The sequence below is a fragment of the Talpa europaea genome (genome assembly GCF_964194135.1).
Source record: "Talpa europaea genome assembly, chromosome: 1".
In the NCBI taxonomy this organism is placed as follows: Eukaryota; Metazoa; Chordata; class Mammalia; order Eulipotyphla; family Talpidae; genus Talpa; species Talpa europaea.
In genome coordinates this window covers 153,714,804-153,725,803 of record NC_140073.1, presented here as the reverse complement: position 1 = coordinate 153,725,803, position 11,000 = coordinate 153,714,804, and the positions used below count along the sequence as shown (strand labels likewise).

The following is an 11,000-nucleotide window of genomic DNA, read 5'->3' as shown; positions in this document are numbered from 1 at the left end:
CAGATGGGGACAGGGAGATGGTGAGCAGGGGGCACATGGGGGAAGAAAGGGCTGAAGAAGCAAGACTCTAGGGCGGAAGGACAAAGAGGCAGCGGGGTCAGGCCCTTGAGCAGGGAAGGAGTGAAACAGCAGACAGAGAGCATCAGGGTGCCCCCCCCCCGCACCTCCCCCCGACACCCCACAGCCCCGGCTCCTCTCCGCCTCCTGCTCATCCACTCTGAGTGCTGAGCCTCAGAACGCATCCACACAGCCCTCCAGGCACAAATCCCGAAGCCTGTGTCCATCCCTCGTGCGGAGGGCAGGTGAGAAGAGGATAAGACGGAGGTGGGGGAACACTGGGGAGCTGGCGGGCCTGCAGAGGAGACGAGGGGCCAGGGGCTGCAGCTGGGCAAGTCTGACAGAGGTAGGAGGAAGAACCACGTTGGCACCAGAAGGCAAATCGGCGCTTTCCTGGAGGCCTGGCTTCTCCACCGGGAGGACAGTTTGCCAAGCAGAGGTCTTAGGCTGTTAGGGCAGGAGAGCGGCGCCTACAGAAAATCTATGGCCAACTGTGTCCAGGGCGCCAGGAAAAACCTGAAGGGGCTATAAAGCCTGGGGAGAGGGAGAAGTGCCTAGTGGGGGGAGGTAGCCCCCACCCCAACCTGCCAAGACTGACAAAAGACCACCCTGGGAAAACCTGTGCAGTACACCCCAGAAAGAGACTGAGTGAGCAGATGCCTGCAGGCGTCCCCCGCCACTCTGCCTGTGCACTCTGGACTGTGCCTGCTCGGACCATGCCGAGTCGCTAAATCACACTTTGTTTTGCTTGGAAATGGCTTTGAGTTCTTTCCCGGCCAAGCCAAGAATGGAGGCCCCTTCGCAAACTGGGTGGCGATAGGATTTAAAGGGGATACGAGGGTGCTGACCCGTGGCTGACAAAAGCCTGGCAGGTGGGGGACAGCAGGTACTATGTGGGTCTCTAGCAGGAGCAGTGAGGGCTGAGTAGTCAGTGTTCTGGAGTCCACTGAGGCCACAGGCGAGCTGATGGGCAGGGTGGGAGGTGGGGCCCCCACCAGGATGCACACGGGGACACGAGGACTGTGGCCTCGACCGGGAGCAGACTGGCGGGATGTACCTGACAATGTGACGAGGCACCAGGTCATCCTGGAGGGCTGGGGTGCAGCTGCCGCCTCTGAGGAAGAGGCACTGGTGACCGCCAGGCTGAGTCCCCTGGTGGGCACCCACTCTTAGTGCTCTGAGAGGAACCAGAATTTCCTAAGGCCTTGACTTGGTCAGGTTGAAAATCAGTTGTTCTAGAAAATAACTGTAACATCAACATAGGCAGCAACAGCTGCTACTCAGCAGTGACTATTCAGGACAAGCTCAAGGCTCACCCCAAGACAGGGCGAGGCCCACTGCCAGGACAAGCCAGAGGGCTGCCATGGGGGTAAAACAAGCATGTTGCTAACACATGGGACCCTGAATACAACTTTATGCAAGTCCAGGCTTACAGAACTCCAAATCATTTTTATCTCCATGGCAACAGGTCAATTTGGCAGAAACTGTTAGCACCCCTGGAGAAGTGACTGCGCTCATCACCTTTTCCTGAAGGTACATCGTGTTTCCAGCTCTTATAAGACACGTGTAAAGTAAGAGATGATCAAAGCTGGCAAGACTCTGCACTGTTTATCCAGAGACCCTCACCCCCAGCCCCAAGTGACCCCGTTTTCCACTGCCCCCATCGCGGGGCGGGAGCCTCGGAACCCAACCGTGCGCAGGTTGTTAAGGCTCTAGGTTGTGTCTCATCCTGGAATCTGACCTGCTCCTCTCTTGCTTTTTCCTATTTGAATGGAGATTAGAGTCTTATCCGGCCTGCTCACATCCCTTTCATTTCCTCTTGAAAAAAAAAAAAAAATACTTTCTGTTGAAAACATATAAAATTTTTCCTATCTGAAAAAAAAAAAAAAAAACCCAATATAACTTATGTCCTCCACCAGTCTCTGGCGAACTCAACTGGCGGCTTCAGCACACGTTAGGATTCCAGAGTTGTTTTTGCCCCTGGTCACGCACTTTGGACTCCATCGGCCTCTCGCCTGGCCAGAATCTGACGTCGGGAAGCTTTGGTCGTGGAGTGACATTGTTCTGAGACGCCTACTCTGAAACCTCCCACTGATCATGGCTTTCCCCAGGCCGTGTTCGGCAGGCCCCAGGCCTCTAAGCCCCAAGCCCAGCTCAGGTCAGGGCTCCAGGCCGACAATGGGCAGGTGAGGCCTCTCTGAGTGGGGAACTCCTGCTCACTACATTTTGGGCCTCACCAGCCCCAGAGCGGACCCCCTCGGCTGCCCACGTTCTTACCTGAAGAGGAGCCGCGAGGCTCAGACACGCCAGGCTCGGCCCCCTTGGAGGCAGGAAGGTGGGCATTGGACAGGCACGAGAGGTAGCCGTTCCTGGCATGTCCAGTCATCTGGAGAGAGAAGGGATGGTCTTCCGGCCTGGAAGGAAACATGAAAACAGCAATAAATACAGATAGAAGGAGACAGTTGGCGGCTGATGACCAAGTAGCATCCAATACAAATACAGGAAGTGGAAACACCTGAAATGCTTTTGCTAAATGATATTGGCAGCTTTTAAATCTTTTTCTTTCTTTCTTTTTTTTTTTTGGGACCCTTGCTGGTGGCCAGGGATTGAACTGGTGCTGCGGAGGCTGCAGGCAGCCTCGCATCCCAGGGCTCAACAGCTGCGCCACCAGGGGAGGCCCAGCTTTTAAATCTTTTTAAGGGCCTGGGCAGCGGCTGGGAAGCGCCTTACCTCACTGGTGTTACTGCCTATACACTGACACGATACCTGGTTCTGCGTCTTTGTGACACACAACGGCAATGGCATCTTTTAGCTTGCGGTGACCCGGGAGCTTGACATTGCAACCAAACAAATCTCCTGGTTTCGTCTCCAAGGGCGGTGAAGGAGAATAAGTCAGAAGAGACAGGCCAGGGCAGGTCAGCCACAGCAAGCGTTAGACAGAGACAGGACCATGAGGAGCTTACTCCCTCTGAACCAACATGGCACACGTATTTCTCATGTGTGCACCTGGGGGGTGGGGCCGGGGCCGGAGACTCCATCATCTAAGAGAAGGCGCAGGGGCCCTGGGGGCGGGAAGTGGCCCTGTCCAGTTTTACAACTGATCCCGAGGAAAGTTCTGGCTCTCCCTTCAACGAGGAGGCACCGGCCGGCCGCCTGCTCCAGCCAGGGCCCGGGGTGGGGGACAGTGCAAGGCAAACCTGCCCCCTAATGTTAGTGCCAGAGGGGCACTTCGCCCCCTGAGGGGCCAGGAAAGGCTGGTGTGGAAACGTGGCTCTGGGCAAGCTCTGAGCTCTGGGCTGGGGCCGCCTGGGCCCAAAGGGGACGTTTCCAGCAGAACCCATACCAGGAGCCAGGGGAGAGGCAGAAAAGTACATCACTTTGTCACTGAAAAATTAAAGCCCTGGGACCCCAGGGCTGAGGGGCGGCGAGGGGGATTTGGTTAGACTCTCGTCCCTTAGGGGAAACTGGTCACAATTCGCGGTGGGCTAGGCCCCCTGCCCTGTCAGTGGCTGGGGAGGGTGGGGGCAGCAGGGGAACGAGTATGGGGTCTCTCCGGGAGAAAAATGCTCCAGAGGCGGCCAGGGAGAAGGGGCAGAGCTAGAACAGGTGGGAAAGCGGGGACCTGAGGTCATGGGGTGCAATTCCAGGTCAGGCGTCCAGGGGCCTTACACCATTCCCTGAAACAGGGGCTCAGAAGGCAAAGGTGTCCATCTAGGAAATGCTGAATTGGGGGGTGCTGTGGGGACACCTCTGGCACTTGGGATATGGTGCACTGGAAACCGGAGAACACACAGGACAGGCCTGGCAGAACACAGCGTCTTAGGAGGAAGAGGGCTTCCTCCTAAAAAGACGCTGTGTTCTGCCAGGCCTGTCCACGTGTGGCAGTGGACATGGCGGGGGAGTCCCCGGAGGAGGGCGGCCCCCACAGCGACCTGGAGAGATGCTGATGTCCTCTAGGGTCAGACACTCCAAGGTCACCCCGGCCAAGGCAGCGATACCTTGAGGTTTCCGTTAGAGCACACCGGCGCCGAGTCCAAGAACAACCGAGACCCAAGTTGGATGCAAAAGCAAAGGAGGCCTTTATTAGCTAGCCCGAGCTAGGGTCCGAACCCCCGGAGTGGAACCGACACAGTGGCCGCGCCCAGACAGGGTTGGACCCCGAGCACTAAGATTAAGCAGTTTAAATAGGCCTACAGAACAGGCCCCTTGGGTAACCTGACAGCTTCAGATGTGGATTCTAGGAATCCGACTGTTGGGGGAATCTAATGGTTACAGACGCCAGTTCTTAGAATCTCGGATTCCAGGAATTGCAGCCTCACTGTCCATTAAGCTCTTAAAACGGCTGCTCTATCCTTACGGTTTCCACCAGACCATGTGGGCTACGACAGGAGAGGCAGATAGGGAGGGAAGTAGCCAGAGAGGCTGGAGGGTGAGGAGGCTGGAGGGTGAAAAGGCCCAGAAGGAAGGCAGGAGGCAGGGAGGGCAAAGACAGAGCAGAGGAGGCAGCAAGAGATAGAGCAAGTTCACACAGATGGGAGGCGAGGGGGTGAGATCCCACAGCGGGGGAGGCTTGGGCAGAGGGGAGGTGGGGGCGGAGGCATCTGAGGCTGGGGTGAGGGGATCCCTGCATTGCATGGGGGCGACTGTACGTTTTATTTTCAACCTTTCTCTTCTTGACTATAGAACCAGTGTTTATCATGAAAAATCTGGACGATGTATAGAATTTAGAGAGTGTTCTGCCCTCCCCATACCTGGACTCAACCACTACCAACACGTGATAGTTTTTCCCTCTTCTCTGAAATGCAAATATATGCTTGAAACAAACCTACAGCCTGGGGTCACCCTAAGTGGCCTGGGTCCACAATGTTCTATAATTTACTCTTTCTCTAAGCAATATATCCCGAGGCTCTTTCCAAGCAGTCACTGTTCCTCTAAAACATCATTCTCGATGGCGCGTGTGTGGATATCTAATTATGTAACCAGCCCCCGGCTTTGGGCCTTTAGATGATTTCTCCTTTCATAAAAACTGCAGAAATAAATACCCCTGTCTGGCTGCCCGGGAAACTTCTCAGACTACGACCCTAGCAGAGGTGGAATGACTGATCCCAAAAGCACTAGGATCTTGGGTGTGTGACGCCGGTGGTGTCCCCAAGGCCACGGAGATTCCCGTCTCAGCCACTCGGCAACTCTGGGTTATGAGGCGCTGTTGCGAATGGAGAGTCATAGAAAGGTCTTTAAGAGGCTGCCCCAAGCGCCCCTTGACCCTCCATCACCCACGCGCATTGGATGACCGTGTCCCTCCCCTCCCAGCGACTTGCCCAGCGTGCGTGGAGAAGCGTGACTCGCTTTATTCCGCATCCTAGGACCCAGCCCACCGCGGGGGCGGAACTTGCTGAACTGCCTCAGTGGAAGGGGCTGGGATGGGCAATGGCTTCGTCAGAGCGGGAACACCCATAGCTTCAGAAGAATGGGGTGCCGCCCTCCCTGCGAGGACCACTTGCTGTAGTTGGGGGACAGCCCCAGGCCCCCCCAGGCGAGGAAAATGTCTGTTCTCACTACAACGCAGAAGGTCTGGCCCAAGGAGGAGCTGTGCCCACAGGTTAGATTTCATGTTTATCAGAGTCCTTTGTCTTTATTTCCGATCAAACATCCTCAGGTCATTATTGCCTCTCTGTGAAGCCAGGGTTTGAACAATTTTAAGACAGAATCTTAAAATAATCTTTTAAAATCACCATTTGGTGGGCCTCCCCAGTGGCGCGGTGGTTGAGCGCTGGGTTGCGAAGCTGCCCGCGGCCTCTGCGGCGCCGGTTCAATCCCCGGCTGCTCCCCGGTCACCGGAGGAGGGTCCCACATGGCGGGCGCAGACCTCTCCTGCCGCCCGCTGCTCCCCTCAGCAGTGTACTTCGGTCCTTCTGCCTGCTCTGCTCCCCGCTCTGGCTCTGGTGAATTCTCTCACCCTCCCGCGCTTCTGACTGTACCCAGTGCTTGTATAAATAAATAAATAAATCTTTTAAAAAAAAAAATAAATAAATAAAATCACCATTTGGTGTCCTCGTTCTCATTTCAAGCAAGATGAATTTTATTAACTCCTGTTACTACTTCCATTCAGAAGGCTATTTATAGACACGCTTTCTAGTAGCTGCTGTCTAGTTATAACCACTGTAATATTTCACTCTGCAACTTTTATTCAAGCAGCTCAGCAGAAACAAACGCTTATGTGTGTAATTGCATCACTCACACAGTGAGAAAGGGCGCAATTAAGGGAAGCTCTTCATTGCAACAGATTTCAACTTTTCTGTAGATTAAAAACTTTTCTGTAGGTTTAGGGGGGAAAGATATGTTCTCAGTTTGTATATTAGTAATTAAAACTAAAAGCCAGGGCCTTCCTGGTGGCACAGGGGTTAAGTCTCAGCACTACGAAGCTATCGGCAGACACTGCAGCACCATCCCCGGCCAGGGAGCCACCCACATGGCGCAGCAGACCTCTCCTGTCTCCCCGCTGCTCCCCTCAGCAGTGGATTTCAGTCAGTTCACTTGTCCTGTTCCCCACTCTATCTCTGGTGAATCCTCTCACCCCCTGCACCTCTGGTCTACACCCCAGCTTTTGTACGCATACATTAAGAAAACAGTAAGACTAAAAGCCCTGAAATATGAAGCATGGGATGATTAGCTCTGAAATCAAGTCAAACACTCCCAGCGCTCAAGTCCATGACTCAGTCTCTAAATATAAATCCATGTCATAGGTCAGGTCCCAGAGGGGTGACAGGACGAGGCAGGAGCTGGGTGTGGGGGCTCTGTCGTCCCCTGCCTTGGGGTACATCTCCACCATTTCTTTGGGTATTTCCCTTTGTTGGTTGCTCTATCTCCAGCGACTGGCTGTTCATTTCCAAATTATCATAGAGTAAAACTGGAAACAACCAAATCGCCCAGGTGAAGGGGATAACTAAGTAAAATAGGTCGATCCACTTGAAATATCTTATGGCCAATATTTGTTGAGTGACTAGCTGTAGGTTTTTTGCCTGTAATCTTTATTCCCTGGTTTGCACCTCTCTCTCTCCAGCGATCTTTCTAGACAGGAAAAGAGGAACCTCCCCCCAACGCCGCCCCACAGCCACAGAAGAGGCTTCTGGCCTGGCCTGCCCAGCCTGGGACTCCCTCAGGAACCACAGAGCTGCTTGGGCCCAGGTGCCCAGGGAGACCAGAGGCTGTGGGTAACCAGACTCCAGTTCTGTATATGTAAGAAGCGTAGAACAAAGTTATGAAGGATGAATAAGGCAGAATAGCTCAAAATGCACATAATTTCTTGAAATACTCATCTAAAAATGTTGACTTGGCATCATAAACTGACACCCCAATCCCAACAAAGTGCCTGGTGCCGGGCCTCCCTGGTGGCGCGGCGGTTGAGTGCTGGGCTGCGAAGCTGCCTGCAGACTCTGCAGCCCCGGTTCGATCCCCGGCCGCCGGGCGAGAATCCCACATGGCGCGCAGACCTCTCCTGCCGCCCGCTGCTCCCCTCAGCAGTGTACCTCGGTCCCTCTGCCTGTTCTGCTCCCCGCTCTGGCTCTGGTGGGTTCTCTCACCCTCCCGCGCTTCTGACTGTACCCAGTGCTTGTGTAAATAAATAAATAAATAAATCTTTAAAAAAAAAAAAAAAAAGTGCCTGGTGCCACCAGGAGAGGCTGCAGAAAAGAGTAAGAGTCTTTTCTTTCGGAATGACATTGGCCAATACTTGGCTTCTCTTAGTCAGAGGCCGGAAGTGGCCCTGGAGACCCTGAGTCCAACCACTTCACTTGGAGGGGGAAGGGAGACTCAACCTCTTTCCCTCTAAAAATCCTCAAATGATAAACAATGAAGAGATAAATGCTTTTCACTATTAATGTTTTATTTAGGATTTTAAGATACACGCGTCTTACACTGCAGTCAACCAGAACAAAGCTCAAGAAACTCAACCCCACCTCCAAACGCCCGACTTACACTGGGCACCCCGTCCTGTGGCCGCTGGGGGTGACGGGCCGGCGCAGGGGCTCGTCCCGGCTCCACTGCACACTGGCCAGGCCCTTCCGCCTCATCTTCCCCGTGTTGGTCATGATCTGGGGGGACGGAAGAGGGAACAGGGCTCTAGAAATCATCTACTCGAGAGTGGACAGAGGTAGAATTTAACACTTCATTAAACTAGATTGACAAGAGGTTTTGCAGATAAGCGAGGAAGGATCATGGTACAGATTATCCACCAACAGAAATTTTGGGGGAAATCTCCTTCCGGTTTGTATATTATACCACTTAACAGTTATAAATTTAAAAAAAAAATCAAACCATGGAAAAAGGAGAAGCAGTTGAATACAGAAAGCTGCTGAATCTTCTGGGGAGGACTTTTGAAAGTGGAGAGGAGTTTTGAAAGTGGAAAGTGAAAAGCAGAAAAGGGAAGGAGCGATAAGGTTGCATTAAAAAAAAATCAACATATTCTCATACATGGTATATATAAATTTAAATCAAATTAATGGGCAAACAACAAACTGGGAATATTTGTAGCAACTTTAACAGATTAAAGGTTAACATTTTCATTAATAAAGAGCTCTTACAAATCAAGTAAGACATGGAATAGAAAATATCACCAGTACACAAGAGAAAACCAACTTTTCTGACAGTTCGAATCTACAACTTTACACAGACATTATCAGTTTTCAACTATTAAATGAGAGACAATTAAAGAAACGATCTCATACACCACTGGCAAGAGTTTAAAATGTTAGTGGCACGAAATCTGACACAGCTCGTTTGGAAAGTAATTTGGCATTTTATAGCAGAAATCCTAAAAATGTTCATAGTCCTGGATATAAATCTTAGTGAAGAATCCAAAATACGGAAAATGTTAAATAATTAACAAATAGGGCCTCCCTGGTGGCACAAGGGGTTAAGCACAACACAATGAAGCAATCCACAGCCTCTGCAGCAAGAGTTCGATCCCCAGCCAGGGAGCTACCCACACAGCGCAGCAGACCTCTCCTGTCTCCCCGCTGCTCCCCTCAGCAGTGTGTTTCAGTCAGTCTGCCTGTTCTGCTCCCCACTCTGTCTCTGGTGACTCTTCTCTCCCCCCATCCCCCGCTCCCTCCCTTCCCCAGCCCCTGCACCTCTGGCCTGTACCACAGCTCTTGCATGCATAAATAAACAAATCTTTAAAAAAAAAAATGGAAATAATTAACAAATGTTACAAAATTAGTATAGAGTAAAACTGGAACCATCTAAGTGTCTGGTAATAGGGGAATAATTATGTAAAAGAGGGCAGAGTCATTTGAAGTATCATATGGCCATTTACAATGATAAAGGAGAGCTTATGATGATGTTTATTTAAAACACTAACTACAAATGGGGTTATAATATTGTACATGTATGGTGCTTTCAATTATCCTAAAAGCACCCACAAAGACTGGAAGGAAATGAACCCTCTGACCGCAGTGACCATACAAAATAGCAGAACCCAGAATCCTTTCTCTCCTCCCTATTTTCCAAGTTTTCTGTAATATGGCTGTAGTATGTTAATAGTTAGGAAAAAGTATTTGCAAAAGAAGTTGCTGAGGGGCCTCCCTGGTGGTGCAAGGGTTAAGTCTCAGCCTAACCAAGCTATCACCAGCCACTGTGGCATGAGTTGGATCCCTGGCCAGGGAGCTACCCACATGGCGCAGCAGACCTCTCCTGACTCGCCCGCTGCTCCCCTCAGCAGTGTACTTCAGTCAATCTGCATGTTCTGTTCCCCACTGTCTCTGGTGAATCCTCTCACTCGCCCCCCCACCTCTGGCCTGTACCCCAGTTCTTGTATGCATAAGTAAATAAAAGAATAAATCTTTAAAAAAGGAAGTCGCTGTAAACAGGTGAGGTTGGAGCAGTCTGTGGATAGCACCGACTTCTGTTTCCAGGTCCTGCTGCAGACCTTGATCTGGGCGGTCACCTGGAAACTTTCCAGGGGGTGCGGAACTCCTCTGTACTGCCTTTTCAACTTCCTCTGGATCGATAATTCTTTCAAAGTAGGGTTTCCCCCCAGCTTATATGGAAATATATCTTTAATTTCTTGGTTTTTGCTGAGAAGTTATTTGGATCTATCTCCGGTTTGAGGTATGGGAGGGAGCCAGTGGGCCTCACCTGTGCTGAGGGGATAGCCCCAGGCTGGAGGGGACAGGTAGGGCCCAACCAGCACAGGTAAGGGGGGCTGGGCTGGATGGAAGGCAGTGTGAAGGGAAAAGGCAGGAGGAGAGAAGGTGGGTAGCCTTGGCCCTCTTGAAGGAAATAGAGCACAATTAAGTTTCCCAAGTAAGAACTAACATGTAGTCTCCACTCCCTTTGTTAGGGGGAAATGATGTCCTGAGATAATCCCATGAAGGCTTCGTGGACCCCACCCCCACTCCAGACTAAAGCCATCAGGACACTGGGAAAGACAAATCCCATCACCACCAAGGGGAAGGTGGCTGGGACCTGAGGGTGGAGTTGGGCAGCCAGGTTGGGTATAAAAACCAAACACGTGGGCCTTGGGCTCTCTCGCTGGCTCGTGATCGCTCGCCTCCTGGCTTCACGGCTCCGGCTGGCGGGCAGCTCTCAGAGCGCCATTTTGGGATTCCTGATCGGCGGATTGGATAGGACTCATTTAAAACTTTGTCTCCCACTTTTCTCCCAGAGCTGTACATCTCCTCATTTCCCCTTCCCTTGAAAATAAACCTTTTATGAACCTTTCGCGTGCGCCTGCAGTGGAGCATGGATAAGTCCTTTCAAGCGCGCGGGTGAGGACCCACAGTCAGGCACCCCGTTTTGTATCGGGGTTGCTCTACAACACCTTCACGTTCCTTGTGAAGTTCTGGGAAGCAGGGTGTTTTACCTGTACTTTCCGAATGCTGTGAGTGCACCTTCCAGTGGTGCCTGAGGGTGACGAATGTGACCGAAACTCGGATCTCCCCAGT

At 51.9% G+C, this 11,000-nt stretch overlaps 1 protein-coding gene across 3 annotated transcripts in view; it reads right to left on the bottom strand.

Moving 5' to 3' along the window:
• Positions 1-8,027: 8,027 nt before the first annotated feature.
• The window catches only part of ARMC9 (armadillo repeat containing 9), a gene marked incomplete at both ends in the record, with an annotated part of 110,198 nt that continues 107,225 nt past the window's right edge, over positions 8,028-11,000 (bottom strand). For all 3 annotated transcript variants that reach the window (XM_084239181.1, XM_084239183.1, XM_084239182.1), the window contains one exon: positions 8,028-8,147. In XM_084239181.1, the coding sequence (XP_084095307.1) occupies positions 8,028-8,147 (120 nt within the window). The remainder of the gene's footprint in view (positions 8,148-11,000) is intronic.